The sequence below is a fragment of the Acipenser ruthenus genome, chromosome 2 (assembly GCF_902713425.1).
Source record: "Acipenser ruthenus chromosome 2, fAciRut3.2 maternal haplotype, whole genome shotgun sequence".
NCBI classification, from domain to species: domain Eukaryota; kingdom Metazoa; phylum Chordata; class Actinopteri; order Acipenseriformes; family Acipenseridae; genus Acipenser; species Acipenser ruthenus.
This window is the reverse complement of record NC_081190.1, coordinates 35,512,128-35,530,765: the sequence shown is the minus strand read 5'-3', so window position 1 is coordinate 35,530,765 and position 18,638 is coordinate 35,512,128. Positions and strand designations below refer to the sequence as shown.

Genomic DNA, 18,638 nt, shown 5'->3' with positions numbered 1-18,638 from the left:
TCTTGCTATTGAAGGGTTCCATAGTAGTTCATTCTGCAGAGCGGACAATCTCGTCTCCGCTGGAAACAAAGCATCCGTCTGTGTAGCATGGCAGTGCAGTCACCTCAAGTTGTGGCACAGATGCCTTTTGAGCTTTGCGCCGCCTACCCGGGCACGCCCCCCTGCCAAACCGGACCTCCCGATAAGCTCAGAGCCTAACTGCTCAAATGGTTGCCTAGCAACACGTCTCCTGTTCCACATCCCAGCTGCACACATTTATGCAAGAACCATCGATAGGGCTCTCCCTGTCACAGAGTCACAGAGTTCTACAAGAACCAAAGGTTGCTTGAGAAATTGGGTTAATAATAAAGGTATACAAAAATAGAAAGAACAACAACAAAAAAAACATATTAATTTACTGCATGAAATGCCAATTAGTCTAATGCAGTTTATTTAAAAAATGCTGCAAGCATTGTGAATATCAAGGTGATCTGGGATCAAGACCAGGGCATTGGTTACAACCAAGCTGGTGCTATACAGGATGATTGACAAAAAATCTATTTTGACCCAGGGTATCTTACTTGTAGAAAATGTACTTAATTGTGTTTGTATTTTGTGCTGTGGACCACTATCACCGTCAATTATATTAAGACTATTGGATTTGAACCCAGGCCTCCAGAGATAGAAAAGCAATTGTAATGATCCACATTTGCAAATGAGAGTCCCATACAGTTTTTACTAGGCCAGTTTACACTTATACTGTACACTTATACATTCTTAATTTCTGTGAGGAAATTATCAAGAAAGGTGTGTTTGAGTGGTTACACACAATGAGGCCAAACTGTATACAAGTCTTTCACATATTTGATATTTCAATTGCAGTTCATTTTAATGTTCCCCTCTATCCTACATTGTTGTGACTCATAAAACTCCCCATACCTTGAGAGGGAGTGGAAAGGAGTGGTACAGGGAGAGTGGCGTGATTAAAAATGTCAAGACTAACTTCACTTGCTATAAGGGAAGTTCAACCTGAAACAAATAACCTGAGTCTCACATGAATACATTGAAGGGGAAATCATTGACCATAAAAACGATTGCCTAACTACTACTGCATGTGTAAATAAGGAGCATTTGTTATCAGATTTCAGGAATTTTGGCGTTGTTTTGGATTCATATTTATCTGAAGAGAGAACATAAAGGTTGAAAATATGCCAGAGGACTACAACTTCTACGCTAAGGTAAATCATGTTTCTCCTATCTGATTTAAACTGGGGCTGAGCCCATAACTTGACTGATTTAAAATGAGTGCATAACCCTATAGTACAGTTTTGCATGAAGACATTTCACATCTGTGATTTATTAGACTTATAAACCGTATAATATTCTTAATTTATATCTCAAAAACATATTTGCATGAGGAATAAAATTGATAATCTTCGCCATATTTACTATGAGTGCTAAGCACAAAAGGATTTGCTTGGTAGGATAACTGATACAAACACATATATTTCCTATATAAACTGGTAATAAAGTATGCAGGAAAGTAACTACTATGTAGTTAACTGTAGTTAATGTGCCGGAATTTTGAAGTTTAGCCAATAAAATAATAACATGAACATTTTGAAAAACCTAACTGGTGACATTTTGTTTTAGATTTTCCACTATTGTCTGTTTCAGAGGATTGCTAATAAATGACTTGTTTGTGTAAAATGGTCTACAAATAAAGCACAAATAAAGCATTATTATGTATTTATTGATACATGTATTGGTTCGGAATTAGAATTCATTACTTGTTGCCATTTGTTTTCTGTTCATATACAAGTGGAATCTCAGCATTTTTTTGGTGATTCATATATTTGTTTAAGCACTGTTAACATGCACTAGCTTGCTTCAGTAAACAACATGATGACAGCTTGGCATACGTCCAGTTTACTGACATGATGGAGAGTGAGCGGCGGAAGTGACATAAGCACAAGGCCACTACTGTTTTTACTGAATGAACAGAGCTTAAATGCTTGACCAAAAACTATGACTAGTGGATAGATCTTAAAATAAAGACCATGATCAGGGCTGGACAAAAAAATTAAAATGATCACATTCATTCCTAAACGATTACCATAGTTCATTTCTTCAGGGAAGTTATGGGTGCAAATCTACAACAAAATCTATCTCCAATATGTCCCATAGATTCCTCACTATGGCACTGCTCCTTGAGAAACATCACATGGATGCATCTGCTAACCGAGTGCCTCCTATCAGCCCTATCAGCAGGCTTGCCACACAGGGATATGCACCCTTTATATATTGCAGAATATATAGTGGGGATTTGAAAAGCAAAGGAATCAGTGATGTCAGTTATGCATGAGAGTGATACACATTCACACAAACATGTGTGCTACAGATGACTATTGTGCAGATGACTATTGTGCATCCCTTCTAAGATTTGGTCTCGACACTTCTGCCCTCTCAAGGTACAACAGTTTAAAGCAACCTTGTCCTCTGTGTTAGTTTGAACCTCTTAATCCCCCCGTGCTTTCTTCTCTGGACAGAGAGGGTCCTTTCGCAGATCTCCACAAACACTATTCTGTGCCATCCCTTTTTACTGCAACTGTGGGACAGAAAAATCACTGTACTGTATAGCACTGTCAATAGGGACTTTGCCAAGCTCAGAGAGCATTAGTGGACTTTAATACATGAGGACCAACATGGATACCAGGTCTGTTGTATAAGGCTGTACCTTCAGAAATCTTGAACTAAACAATGATAACAGCGGCAGTGAAGGGGGTAATAAATGACTATTTCAAACTTTTAAAAGATTGCATTAATGTGGACTTCAGAAATGTTACATTTATACTAGAATTGGATGTTGTGTGCATGTAGGCAACAACATGAAATCTTTATTGTTATAATTAATTCAGTTTTTAAGTGCTATATTGCACAGGCCTAATTTAATTAAACAGAATGTACACCTCTATTCCATCCACGTTTCTCTCTGTACAATTCAGAAAATTTCAGACAACATCAGACAACTCTTAATAGTACATTTTAAATGATGTATTGATACAATCAATATTGAAACCAAGTTTGATTGAGATTAGTAAAAACAAGAATGGGCATACAAGTACCACGTAGCAGCATTGCTGTGTATGTGCTTCACTAGACAATAGTGTTTTGTGTGGCTAATATCATACTTACATTATATATGTATATATGGCAGTGCCCAAGTCCTAAAAATATGAATTCTTTCATAAAATATTGCACATAATTATGAACCTAACCTATGCTTATTATTATTTATTTCTTAGCAGATGCCCTTATCCAGGGCAACTTACAATTGTTACAAGATATCACGTTATTTTTACATACAATTACCTATTTATACAGTTGGGTTTTTAGTGGAGCAATCTAGATAAAGTACCTTGCTCAAGGGTACAGCAGCAGTGTCCCCCACAACCCTCTGGTCAAGAGTCCAGAGCCCTAACCACTTCTCCTCACTGCTGCTCTATATGGGCATTATATGGCAAAAGATGTGGCAAATATACCTGTATTATGTACTCCAGATAACCAAATGAGAGACCAAAGCAATACAATCATTTACCTTCGGTATGGAATGTCCCAGTCGGAGTGCGCGCAAGTGCGCTTTGCCTAACAGCCAGCAGGTGTCACTTCTGTTGTGTTTGGGATTCCGGGGGAGACGGGCAGAGCTTAGGTGAGACATGGAAACCCGGACAAATGCATAGGCACGGGAAGGAAATAAGGGAGTAATTGTTTCGTTTGGTTTCGGGTCTTATTTCTTTTTGCTTCACCTAGATAGACCCAAATAAGATCCCAGTTCATACCTGGACAGGGAGCGGCTTCGTTGGGAGGAGCAACGGTCAGAGGAGTGATAACATTAAGATAACTTCACCTGCTGTAAAGGGAAGGTCGGCAAAAAACAACCTAACAACAAAATCTGACACACAAAATCAGGAACCTGAAAATATCGGGAAACATGGCGACCGGTCAAGCATCTGTCTAAACCAGGGCTCAACTTTAAATGGGAATTATTTTTAATCTGATTTGAGGGATTTATTCGTGTGTTTGTGTAACCTGAAGAGGTGCTCAGGTGGAAAAGATGTCAGTGAATGAGCTCTACACCAAGGTAAGTGCAAACCAGTTCCGGGTAGCGAAGTTTTAATTTGATTTTGAAACAGGGTACTAAAAAAAAAAAAAATCGAAACTACTAATGCGTACATTCCAGGTAGACTGTACCGTCACGATATTCACTGTAACATTTTTGAATTGACACCAACCTAATCGTTTTTATTGCTGGATACCAATTTTATTTAATATGTAAAACGGGAAAGTACGAAATCGCATACCGTTCCATTTATACTTGTGTTGACACAGTTGAAAAATAAAATCTGGTTTTATCATTTTTCAATAGTTTGAGAAAAGATTGCATGAATTGTTGCACGCTTTCATGCGGATTTGTGTTACTTCAGCGTATTCTGAAAATGTAACCCATGGTGCCCAGCGGACAGTTTTGTAACTTGCTGCAGTTATATAAATGAACACATCCCATTAATAGTAATAGCCATAAATCGATAACGCGTGGTGATTAGAGAGTTGCTGAAGGACATTGGAAATTACAGTCTTTATAACTACTAGCATTGGCAATACACCTTTTGGAAATATTTAAATTAGAAAGGAAAGGCAAGTCGCGGTATCTCGGTGTTTGACATTTCAATCGCAACAATATCTATTCTGTGATCTAGTAATAATAATATAGTAACATGTTAATGCAAAATTTAAACAACGTATAATGAAAATGGCCGAATATAAAGAACGAACTTGTCTAACATACTGCACTGAAACATTATATTCCATTACAGTCAGGTATTATATGAACAGGTGCATTTTGGTTTCGCTCTGGTTTCGGTAATATAGGGAGTGGGTAACATTTACGAGTTTAATGGAATGTGAACAACAATGTCAGAAAATATTTATATGTGTATCGAATGACTACAACGGGCAGCAAAAACAAGATTTCGACCAATTAAAAAAAAAAAAAAACCAAAAACTTTAAAATCTAAACGTTAACATTTTTTTTCAAGACAATGCACATCTTATACGTGTATCCCTGGGTGCGTTCACGACACGCAGAGTTTCGTCATTCTGCGCAGAATCTGTACAGAATCGGAGCAAGTAGCCACTGTATAAACGAGGGTGCTTTAATTTCATATTGTCGTTGTGTTAGTCGCATCACTTTTTCGTTGTGTTGTTGAATTTGTGGATGGTCCCTCCACATGTTCAGAACTCGTTCAGTACTATAGGCAATGCGGGTATGCAGAGTTCAGGTTCTGAAGAGAAAGAAGGAGGCAAGCATACAGACTTACACAACCGTTTGTATTTAACTAGGCTTATCATACGTTAATTGATTATAAGTGTTTATCGAGTATTATTAATATTTTACATGGATTACTATTATTGTTATTACTATTATTATATTGATAACAAAAGGCGGGTATCAACATTATAACGCTAACAGTCTTTTCAGATTAGTTCTGTCAACTGACAGAGTTATCAAGCGTAGCAGGGGAACGCCATATCAATTTGGTGCTTGCCGTTCAAAATCATTTTTTGAATCAGTAATTATTAGGTCTGATAACTGCAATAGTAGGGCTGGTGTCTGTAGCCTACTATTACTGATGTTTTCAATATACAGGACTTTATTCGAACAAGCCCTGGAATTGCAGTTTGTAATCTCTCTGGAGAGAATTCACTGCAACAGTACATCTGATATATTTAATCTGTTAGTCTCTGCATCGCACTGGGTGGATGCAACCAGAACTAAATGCAGAAAGACACAACACAGGATTTCCTTTTGATTTGTTATAGTTATTTTAGAAGGCATGATAAATAGCATTGGGAGGTGTACCCTGGGGGACATTTAGAAATATTACCAGAGCTTAAGCACATTTTAAATTGTATCAACTTAGACCAGGGCAGCATATTGTAATTGTTTGGAATTGCATGACAACGTCAGCTATGTCCAGCACCATCCTGAATACCAAATATTCAAATGCCACATCTTCATGTCACAAGATGACATTTTAACATTTTCATATTTTCACATTACGATGGTATTGCAATGATTTTTATACAATACACGCTGGTAAACCTTTACACTACCATATCCTCTGCTGGTAAATGGTGCTGTCTTTAAGGTTTCTATATGTTAATACACTAGTATTATAATGATATTTCTCTGGTAGTTTTCAGACTCTACTGAAAGGGTTGTCAGCATAGACATCGTTGGTGCCCTGCATATAATGTGTAACAGTGATGGCCAGCACTTTTTCTATTCCATGTAATTTTTTCTATGTTTTGCATATCTAACACATACTGTAGATTTTTAGATTCAATATGGTTTTTTTAAACTAAGGGAACCTGTATGTATACAGTAATGTATCATCTACTGGGGTAAGTGCAACATGTTATGCAAAAGAGCTGGCCCACATGACCTCCATAGTCAGTTGGCTGTAAAGTGTATTTTTTTTTCTAAATTATTATTTATTTCTTAGCAGACGTCTTTATCCAGGGCCGACTTACAATTGTTACAAGATATCACATTAGTTTTACATACAATTACCCATTTCTACAGTTGGGTTTTTACTGGAGCAATCTAGGTAAATTACCTTGCTCAAGGGTACAGCAGCAGTGTCCCCCACCTGGGATTGAACCCACAACCCTCTGGTCAAGAGTCCAGAGCCCTGACCACTACTCCACACTGCTGCCCTATGAACGTCTTTATATTACAGCATGCCAACACTTTAAAGACCCAGGGTGCTTGAAATCCATATTAATATCTTCGTATGTCTCACTTCACACTTCTACATGAATCATAGATATTATAATTAAAAAAAAAATAATCATAATCTGTGGACAAAAGAAGGCACCTGTCCTTCTGTCTTTTGGTGTGTAAATTTGTCACACTTACATTTTTACTTGTACAGTAGCTAGAGAATCACTTATCCAACTGTGATTAAATACTGTTGTGATCTCCTCTTTATCATTGTAATTCCTGTAATTTTTAACTGTGGAGGGTCATGCATGTTTCAAACATACTTGTCTAGAGGTGCCCACCATCACCTTGAATGTCTTTCCTTGACACTGTGCTGCATTTGGTTTGACCTCCGTCTCTGTCACGCATCCTCTCATATTACTTGCATGTAACCAGAACATTTTTTGTAATCCTGTGCTGGTGCAGCGGAACTGTGAATTCCATCTGCTTGTAAAAGAGGATGACCAGCTGTCCCACATTGCGTAGCATTACCCCATATTTTCAAACGCATCACCATGTCCCAAACAAAGGCCAAGGGATGTTTGTTTTGAAGCCTGTATTATGATTATTTTATTATTTTTTTTTTTAATAAAAACCCACTTGGACAAAATGGTTTGTTCAAATGAAACTATAGACAGATAAATATAAGGTTTTCATTTTTCGTTGTTTTTGTTGAAATAAAGAGATTCTGAAATATTCTGCCCTCCCTATAAAATAGCTAATTCTTGTCCAGGATCCAAGCCATTTCAATTCAGAGCACTAATGCTGTCACAGTAATTCTGATTAGTAGGTGTACTTGCTCCCTTTTCTAAATTGAAATTTTTCTCCACATATAAAATAATCTTACAAATTTAAGAGGAAAGAATGAGAACCTGTTGGAGTGGATAGACATCAAAAGATAAAACATGGCAGTTTCATTTGTGGAATTCATCGACTTTAACAGCGGAAGATGGAAAATGCCAGCCCCTATAATGCATGTGTTGATGGTAGAGGAGTGATTGGCGGATCACGTTGACTAGGGTCGCTTAAATAACCAAAGCTTTAACTGAATAACCGGGCAAATACAAACCCTTACCAGATACATGAATTTGATTATATTTGGTTCCCTACCCAAAGAAAAGGAACAAGTTAGATGTCTACCATTATGTGTATTCACTGTGTTCATACATTTTAATTTACATGTTAGAGAAGCCCAGTTTAAAAGCTGGGTTATGTTCAGTTGGAACCCACTTCTACCCAAGTTTGAAACTGGGGTCCCCTGGCTTATAATCTTGAAATATGTTTCCCAAAAATATAATAGCATTTGAACAAGTTGCGGTTTGGACTGGTAATAAAAAAGCCCTGCACCTGAGAAGGAGAAGCAAAGCCAAGCTCATGCTCATGAACACAATTAGTTTCATTAATAACAATTTATCAGGCAAAGTAAGTACACACGTCAGCAACTAGACACAGTGTCTTTTCATTTAAGAAATGCGTAGTTCAGAAAGACTGATTTCTACAAACAAGTAACCATCTGTAACAGCACACAAAAGCAGAACTAGGATTTCGATTCTTGATTAAATTGCAGTTGTGTCAAAAGAAAAGAGAAATGATTTAGAAATCAATGAACTGTCAGCTGTATTAGCCAGAGAATGCCTTCTTAAGCTTCTAATGGGAAGGGATGTCAAACTAAAACAAGATTTGCATGGAGGTTGTTTGGCAACGATGAATGGAGACAGCGAACAGTAGTTTGTTGTTTGCCTTGAGTGAATAATTGTTTATGAATGTTTTAGGAAAATAAACACAGTACAGAGGAGCTTTTCTGGAAACTCAATAGCACTGGTGATTAAGTAATGATCCATGCTTCATGGTTGTTGAAAGCCTATATTATTTGGAAGAGTCATTTTGACAGTACACGGTACTGTATGTCAAGCTGTTTTGGAGATGTAAATTTATCTTGGTCAAGCTTAATAGTACAATACAAATGAGATATTAGCTATTTAAATGTATCTGCTGTCATATTAATTTAGCCTAGCATTCTAATTTTGTCATACAAGCCCCCACTGTGCGGTTTATAAATGCAGTTTTTTTTTTTTTTTATGAAAAAGAAAAATCAACAAAGTTAACTTTCATAAGGGTTCAAAAACACTGTCCAGATATCTGTGCTGAAGTTACTGTAGCAACTGGATTACAGTCTGATTTATATTTGTGTTCAGAATAGACACATTTGTGTAAAATAATATATATGTCTGGGTTTGGGCTCACTACTGCTAAAACCAGCCCATAATAACTGTTAAATCCCTGTCTGCCAAGTATTATTGAGAAACCTGGTTAATTCAGGCAATGCAAATATGTAGGCCCTATCTGTTGAGATTGCTATGGGGTGGTAATATAAGAGTTTCAATTAGGATGTGTGGTTTTACATTTTTACTACATTATTCAGAAATCAAACTATATTCATATATTTTATGCAAAATAAAATATCATACCACCTTTAGTTTAAGTCCTTTTCATTCTCAGTCCCTTCTATTTTGGATCTGCTGTGGGGACCATGCAGGCTTCAGCTGAAGTGTATTTGTTTGGTAAGGTTTATTCAAGCTTAGCATATTTGACTAACGTTGTACTGAAGTCAGGTTATATGAGGAACGCTAAAAGCAGCTAAAATTAAATGACGAACGTTTCAACTAGAACTCTTTTTCACGATTTTATATGCAACCAAAATGCTCAATGAACAAAAAAGCAAGAAACAATAGCACAGCTAGTAAGTGATCGCCCATTCGGAATTAACAAAATAACACCACTGTACCTTACAAAATCAGATCTTACATTATCTACGATACTTACTCTCCCACCCTGACATCTGTTTCTACCATTTCGTTATCTGTTTCTACTTTAGCCTTTTGCCACTCTTGCCTGCGTGACTAAATAGCCTCTCACAGCAACAACAATAAAAGATTAAAAAGGACTTCTAGTCGAAACATCATTGAACTTTAGTTTGTTTTAGTATTTCTACATTCAACACCATGTATTGTTTAGTAGTTATGGATGTATACCCATGTGAAATGCTACAAAATATTGGAATTTGTATTTCAATTTGTAAAATGTGACCCCATTCTGCTTTCATTTTTCAATTACACTTTTTTAGCATGCCAGCTGTATTCTTTATTCTCTGTATTTTATTCCACATGAGAGAGCAACCCTATATATGATCATCTGTTGATGATCTGTCATGTACTGCCTAAAGCATCTTAGCTGTTGTACAGTTTCCATGCATTTGCATAGGAATGACTGGGGGTTAGTTCCATTTGCTACAAACCCAGTTTATCTACAAATACAGATATTAGGCACCTGTGCTCCTTCCCAGCGCAACAGTGAGTCCATTGTGAGTCCGTTTCCCTAACTGTGCTTGTTTATGATTCCGCTTGGCTGCTCTAGTGGAAGCAGCTTGGTCACGTTGCTACGGAGATCCTTAAATGTGTAAACAGATACTGACAGGCCGCTGGAGAGGGAGACTTAGCTGTAGTTCGTGTCTGATTGGCTGGAGATGATGTCCGAAGAGAGGGATTACAGGAAGAAAAACTGTTCCGTGTTCAACGTGTACTTCCTAGACACACCTTGTGTGGTACCTTGTTGAAACGCTCACAAAGAGTGACAGTGCAGGTGCAATGAGACAAAAAGGGGTGTGTGTACAGCATGTTGTCATTATAGGAACATTAAGTGGTGAAAAGAAATGCCCTGTAGACTAATTAATCCTTCACGTATATTCGAATTAGAGACAGATAATCGCTTCATCAAAATGCACAGGACAAGCCACAATGGTCCATCCATGAGAAGAACAACAACAGAGACCGGTTTTGTGTTTTAATTTTCTGAGGTTGAACTGACCTTTATGAGGAACTTTCTTCATCTCACTTTCCACTTCCCCCGTCTGTATTTTCTGTACATATTCAGATGATCGTATTAAAGGGTAACACCTCTGATAAAACTTTCAGAGCTCTTTTAAATGACACACACAAATTAATTTAATGAATAATAGATAAGGTTTTTTTTCTTTCTATTCTGTAGTTTTGTGATTGACTGTAGAAAGAGCTATTTATAAAATGTACTGTATGTGTATGTAAGTGTGTATGAGAGCATTACTGATTTCTTCACAGTTCTAATAAATAGAAAAGGGCGGCTGATGTGGGGGCAGGTACATTCATTCATCAAACACTGCACAAGTCTGCTCATATAGATGCCAGCAAATGGATTTCGTACATTGACCCCAGGTTATGTGTGCTGACAGCATCACATTGTTGGCACAAGCCATGTTTTCTTTTTTTTTTAAATTTGGTAGTCTCCAATTATTTGTATTATTTTCTCCCAATTTAGAATATCCAATTATTTTTAGGCTCAGCTTACCGCTACCACCCCCGCGCTGATTCGGGAGTGCGATGACGACCACACGCTGCTCTCTGAAGCGTGTGCCATCAGCCGACCGCTTCTTTTCACACTGCAGACTCACCCCCCCCTCGGGCGCTCTGCCAATTGTGTGCCGTGCCCTGGGAGCTCCCGTCCATGGTGGAATAGCCTGAACTCGAACCGGCGACGTCCAGGCTATAGGGCGCATCCTGCGCTCCTTACAAGCCTTACAATGTTTTCTGATGCCATCGTTGGCAGTGGAACTGTGTCAGCACATCTAATTTTATACTCTTTTAATGCAAACATCATTCATGTAGTAAGAAATAATGATTATATGTATAGTAAATTATTTTCAGTCTTGGGACTCTTCCAAGGCAAGGTTTAGAGAAAGGGGAAGCTATTCAAAAAGGAGGCAGAGTTTTCGTGGCCGTCATTTTGGATCAGCTTCCAGAATGTAAAACAAACACCTACTCGGACAGAATTCAACTGCATAAATTGATCCAGAACATTATGATGGCAAAGCCCCCCCTCACAGAAAAATGTATACTGTTCATGGTGGAGTTTATTAATCTCCTGTACCATGTTCATAATTGTGTATTAGTTTTATGATGTGTGCCATTTTGCCCAAATTTGAGTAGGGTATGAATAACATTTTGATAGCATAAATATTTAATTCTTACCAAAAGTGCAGTTCTATTCTCTGTATTTGTTTATGAAAGAACTGCAGTATGGGAAAGGTGCAATTGATTTCTTAAACACTATCTTTTTAGCAACTTCTGTCATACTCTCTGATTTCCTGGATGCTAGGAATCATGGGAGTCACCACAAGCACTCACTGGAACAGGGGTGGCCAAAGTTGGCCCTTCCACTCCTGGTCTTTGTATCAACCTTGTTCTAATTTTTTAATTGAACCAACTAAACCTCCATCCAGGCCCTAAGGTATTTAACTATATAAATGTACCTGTCAAACCTGGAGTGAAAGGGCCCTTCACGAGTGTGGCTGGACACCCCTGCATTGGAGAGTACCAAATGCTGACATTTTTCCAGCAGCCTTTGGAGCACCCCTTGTACTCAGTATGACTTCTAGGATTCCTAGAAACCAGGACATTATACTTAAAAGATAAGTTGAGTTTAAACTTCAGAAGCTCTTGGTGATGATTAAACTGTTATGTTATTTTCCTTTGTATACAATTGTAAAAGAAGATGGATTTAATTAAAGATGTTCATTTGAATTTGTTAAGTTACCTCATCCCTTCCCACAGGCCCGGTGTCAGGTGTGTGTAGGCCCCGGGCAACCGAACTCCAGGCCACCACTCACCTTCACCGCCAAACAAAACATTTATAGTTTTTAATTGGAACATAATAACAATAGACAATACAGAGATGTTATTTAGTAAATGTAAATGACTAAAATTAGTCTTTTAATTATGACAAAATATTGGCAAATTTGTAAATAATAATGCCAAAGTTAATAGATTCATCATCTTCTTTGGAGGTTCTGGAGGTTCAGTTGCTAGTATAAACCGAATCATTTATATTTGGCCGTAGTTGTCTGAAAAGAAAAACTTCAATAGAAATGATCACAACAAAAGTGCAATAATAATAATAATAATAATAATAATAATAATAATAATAATAATAATGCTGAATGTGTTTTCCACTGCAAGCAAGAACTGGGAATACATTATGTTTTTATATCACCTTTTCTCATTGGATGATTCACACGTCGTGAACATAATATATCATTTGTCTGTAGCTGAATGTGTTTTGTGTATCAGAATGCGTGTTTATTCAACAAAACCTTTAGAATTATTATTTTAAGAACTACAAATTCTTAAAATAGACATTTCATTCTTTGCTTTATACTTACATAATTTGAAATGAACAGCAATATGTTTTCTTCCAGTGCAGAAAGGATTGACAGCGTGTGCCAGATATTTATACAGTTTACATTTTAGTAAATGTTTGTCCACAGATCGAGAAAAGCTGCTGTATGTTATTAGATTTTTTGAAATATAAATCTACTTTTTGCTATTCTTGTGTAACCGAGTGAGACGATTAGTTGAACTCTTCAGATTTTCTTCTTTCTCCCAGGGCTTGGTGAGAAGTTTCTCTGTGTTATTATCTATTGCTTAATGAAATGTCAAGTGTGTGATGCAGTTGTGTTGCGTGTTTCCTTGGAGTCCTTCCCACATCTACTCATCTTATTGTTTATAATAACTACAACGCATGCCGGCATAAATTAAGTGGGTAACTTGTAATGTAATTTCATGTTATTTACAAATACACTGTCATACTGTGCCTGCATTAAGTTTCATTAAAAAATGAAATTTGACACAACTTTATTAAAAAAAAACAACAAAAAAAAAAAAAACACAGTAAGGGAGACAAAAAGAGATGAAGCTGCGTAGTTAATAACAAGGCAATTTCCCCACATCATCCAAACACCAAGACGACACCAATTTACTTTTCGGTTTATTTAAAATGTTCTATCCTGTATTTAAATTTTACATCCTACACAGTGCTACAGGAAAGTAACACCCTTGGAGGGGCGCGGACCCACATCCCTAGGTACTCCAGCACAGTGGCTTTCAACCATTTCATCTGAAGTACCAGTGTTTCCAGCAGGAACCACCAGGTGTACCTGTAACTATGTGCAATCTTAAGCCCTTTTCACACTGGCACTTCTACCCGGATCCGGACCTACCCGAGTCACAATCCTGCGTAGTGTGAAACCATTACCTGGGCCGTACCAGGGTTCCAGCGACCCACTTCAGGATGCGTGTCAACATGCTTTGACCCGGGTTGAACGAGACAAAATGCATGATGGCAGACGACTAACAAACAGCCATGTTTCTATTTATTCTGTTTAGCCATATTTTTGTTGATTGAGACACACCATGAGCCAGTTTGCAGCAGGGATGAAGACACACTTGCTCTAATCAACATTTGGGCTGAGGGTTCAATCCAGAGAAACTTGGATGGAAGCATCTGTAATAAGCTGCTTCCAGGGCATTAATACGCGTATTGTTTACTTGCGTCTGTCGGCCAGGTCAACCCTGCTTTATTAAAAGCAGTGTGAAATCGCGTAGCCGGCCCGCATGACACCGGGTCCTGACCCGGGAACAGCATGCCAGTGTGAAAGGAGATTTAAACGGCTGTTGTAAAACAGAGACCTACTCCATTACAACCAGTTTTCTAACAGAAAATGTGACGCCATCATCTAATTTGACAAGAGTTCACCACAATCAACAACACAGAGTGGCTGCTTTGGTTCCACATCATTAACTGTGAAAGTTCACAACAAGTACCGCTCATCATAATTTCTCATTTCTCTCTGATTCAGTGGTACAAACAGATTTATACATTACGATGGTGCGACTGAGGGAGTATTGTGGTTGAGGAATCGTATCGTCATAAAGAACAACTGTTCCACATGTTGAAAACCAGTGCTCTAGCACACATGCACTACAGCTCTGCTAGAGAAGTTGGTGCTATTATAGGTATCATAGATACATAGTTTTATGCAGCATTCATTACAACTGATAATGAAGGCTGAAAGTTGTGAGAAAGGACAAAGTTGGCAACATTTTTTGAGCCCCTGGTGGGCCCCCCACTGGTGTTGGGGCATGGGTTACCCGTGTATTGACGCTGGTGCTGCCTACCCGCTCACAGCTGGTTTGATCATGGGCATTCTGTACATCTGGAGCTTCATACCTAAGGCTATGTGACCATCTACAATCTTTCATCACTTCCTGTAGTACTGCATGTTTATGGCGACCATTTAAGATTGGTTTTCCTAGCTTAGACAGTAGCTTAACTGCAGTGTCTACACCATCTGATACATTTTCCCAGTGACTCTTTAGCAGATGTAAGTGTGCTGGAGTTACTTTATTCAGCAGTCAGTCAGCAAGAAGTCTGTGCGACTCGGGACTGATTGAGATTGACACTAACTGTGAGGGTAGCTTGTCTTATTGGTGGCTTTGCAAAAGCTAGGGAGGCGTTTCAGTGATCAATATATAAAAGTGATCTTGATGTAATTGATGTATGTTCCAACTTGTCTGTCTGTTTGTGCAGCTTGAATATTTTCCCTGTTGAATAATTGTCCCATGGTTCAAGTTTAATTAAAGCCATTCTGTGCATTTTTATGGTAGTCCTTAAAAATGAATACAACTATTGAGTTGTATTAAGATAATAAATACTTTTTTTATACACAATGCATTTTATGTAAATACAATGGACTTTAAAGGAATGGGAAAGCAGATTACAGTTTAATCAGCTCAGTAATAAATGAGGCTCAGTAATAATGAAATCACTGCACTTTGTTGTCTCTAGGGGTCCATTTCATTTGACAAACATTCACTTGATTGACCACCAGAGTAGCTATGGCTTGTAATAAAAAAGCCATTTAATTAAGTCAATTGTAACTGTATAGAAGTAATCAGGAGAATCTGCAAAGCCTTTAACACTTTTGAAAAGACTGCATCAGTGCCACCAACATAGTAACTTATTATTCTTTGCCTACATTTTAAGACCTTGTTTATAATAAAAAGCACAAGCCGTCACACCTGAGAGTTTTGTTTCTGTGATAATTAAATGCAACTGGATAGAAACAGCAACGTCCACTGAATGTAATTTGTGCATAATGAAGGGGGGAGGGGGAGGGGGAGGGGGAGGGGGAGGGGGGGGGGGGGGGTTCTTGTGACCTGAGCCAGATTCCAACCCATGCCTTGAGAATTCTATAAAGACTAGTGAATTAGCCTGCTGCATCGCCTAGCCCCCTTCCCTGACCATGTCATTAGCGAAAGCTTCAATGAGTAGTAACTATTTTGACTGTAACTTGATTAACTAGCAGATGCAGCTAAAGATCAAACCCTAAACTCTTGAGACTAAGAATCCATAAAGATTGTCATGTGCAGAAATCCAGGATTAATGTCTCTGGGGGAGTAGATGGCCTTTGCGTCCAATCTTTTAAATGGCTGCTGCAGGTTGACTTTACATTCTTCAATTATGGATTGCAGTGATTCATCTCCTTTAGGGGCATTTACAGACTTTTTAGGTCTTATTTTGGATCTTGGTACATTTTAAGTTTAGTTTATATGAAAATCGCAGTACTTGCATTACTGTGTTGGAGCAAAAAAGTCTCGAATATAGGTTTGTTTGAAGGTTCGCTTTTTAGCTGCCATTGCTATCAAAGTCCGGACAAACAAAAGTTGAGTCGGACCAGCTTCGGGTTGCTGTTCCAGCCAGTCCAATCCTCTCTGAAAGCACTCCATAGTTTCATTGTGGGTTTTGTTTCCTTGTCTTCCTCGTCACTTTCTGGTTTGTTGCTGTTATTTCCATTTACTGCATCCACAATCTCTTCATCATCTAAAAGGTGATAGTCAGGATCTGCTTCATCACACTTCACCCACTCTTGAATTTTTATTTCAATTGTAAGCACAACTTTCGCTTTCCTGTAGCCATTTTGCATTAGCGCTGCACACGTGGGTGACGTTGCTGAAGAGGTTGATCATGGCGGATATGTGACGGGTGGATACGTGACGGATTACTGTATATTTTCCTTGGAGTTAACGAGAAGTTGCTCTCTTGTGTGGCACTAAATTCCTTTGATTGGAGATAAACTGAACTGCACTGCTATTACTTTACTGTAAGCACCGAATGTCCATAAAAACATTTCCCATAATGAAGACATTTAAATCCTAAATAGGAATGCAATTATTCACAGTCATTACGCTGATACTAAAAGGAGTTTATCGGAATGAAATGTCTTATTGTTTGTGCTTCAGCTACTTCGATATCCAGCACAGCCCTGTATCATTCTGCTTTTCCATACTACACATCTTTCAGTTTTCCTATAATGTTTCCCTGGCTGCCCTGATATTAACATTATGTCATATTGTCCCTCAACATGCTTGCCAGGTTTCTTGACCAGTTGTTTTAGATCTTGGAAAAGTCTCTGAGGTGGAGGAGATATTGCCTGATGGTATTGGAGTCAGTGATTAATTAATTTCCACTCATTTTGTCTATATATACTAACAGGCTTTAAGGCAGCAGTGTCTATTGATGTCCATTTGTGTGTTCGAAAATACTTTGGGGTCTGTTTTCCTTTCCTTACCTCAGTTTCTTTACAATTGCCAAAGTTTTTTTTGTTATTTTGGGAGTACATGCAAGATTACATGCCAAAATTGGGACTGGTTTTGAGCTCTTATATCCTTGAACTCTTAAATGTTACAGTGAGTTTGGGATTAGCGTTACTGTCTGTTATACTTGTTCTAACCACACATATGTTAATTGGATCTCTGTTAATAAAAGTTTGTTAACGTAAAGGTTTTCTGTCTTTTTGTGTTTTGGTTAAAGTGTTACAGAACACCCTGTAAAGTTGACAAGAAACACAATATGTTACCTTAGCTTTTGTCCTGTGTTGTCTGTAGTTGTATATTTAAACATACTGCCGACTCTTTTATATTTGTGTAATCACACATCGGGGGTTATAAATGAACTGCTACCTCCTGCAACAATGTTGATTTTCTGTTCCCATAATACACCACTCTGTTAAATCAGAGCAACAGCATTGTTGCAGGTGGGAGCATGAACCGGCTATTGACAGTTAAGCCTGGCTCACCGCTGCAACCCCCACGCTGACTAGGGAGGGACGAAGACGAACACACGCATCCTGAGGTAGCCATGCAGCCATGCAGCTAACTCAGAGCTACAGCGTTGGAGGACCACGCAGCTCTGGGCTGCTTGCAGGCAGGCCCGCAGGTGACCAGCGGGTCTACAGGGGTCGCTGGTGCGCAGTGAGCTGAAGACACTCTGGCCGATCTAAGCCCTCCCCACCCCGGGTGGCGCTTGGCCAGTTGTGCGCCGCCCCCTGGGAACTCCCGTCCACGGTCGGCAGTGGAATAGCCTGGACCCAAACCGGCGACCTCCAGGCTATAGGGCACATCCTGCACTCCACGCGGAGTGCCTTTACTGGATGTGCCACTCGGGAGCCCCTATCATTTTGAAGGTACAGTATGTACATACACATGTCACACTTCTGTATTTGCATGCAGGCCTACATACTGTTGTGGACGTCTCACTCTAATTTCGTATTTGCATATGGTTGATTTGCATATGGTTGATAATGAGATTTTCAATCTTGGATCAGGCAAAATAAGTGGATTCAGATTAGCCAGCCTTGTCTGCACTAAGATAAAAAACAGTAAATCAACAATTCACATCAATACTAGAATAGCATTCCATTTCTGGCTTGCATGTTATGCAGCCATAATGTAACTCAAACCAACTCTACAGTGCAGTACAGATTCACTACAGTGCTGCAGAACTATGAACATTTGTTTCCTTATGGTACAGTACAGTGTGGCTCCTCTGCTGTGCCTTTGCGACATACAGTACATATTTATGGGCTTTAGTCTTGATATTTTTTATATTACCTTTTTTAACCCCC

General features: G+C 38.5%; 1 protein-coding gene across 3 annotated transcripts in view; it reads left to right on the top strand.

Annotated features, from left to right (window-relative positions):
• Nucleotides 1-992: 992 nt before the first annotated feature.
• Nucleotides 993-18,638, top strand: part of LOC117409401 (unconventional myosin-Vb) — a 138,335-nt gene continuing 120,689 nt past the window's right edge. For 2 of the 3 annotated variants that reach the window (XM_058995003.1, XM_058994994.1), the window contains exon 1: nucleotides 993-1,217. In XM_058995003.1, coding sequence (XP_058850986.1) covers nucleotides 1,188-1,217 — 30 coding nt within the window. In that variant the 5' untranslated portion in view covers nucleotides 993-1,187. Of the gene's footprint in view, nucleotides 1,218-3,623; nucleotides 4,121-18,638 lie in introns of those variants that run through there. The other variant, XM_058994997.1, reaches the window with a different exon arrangement.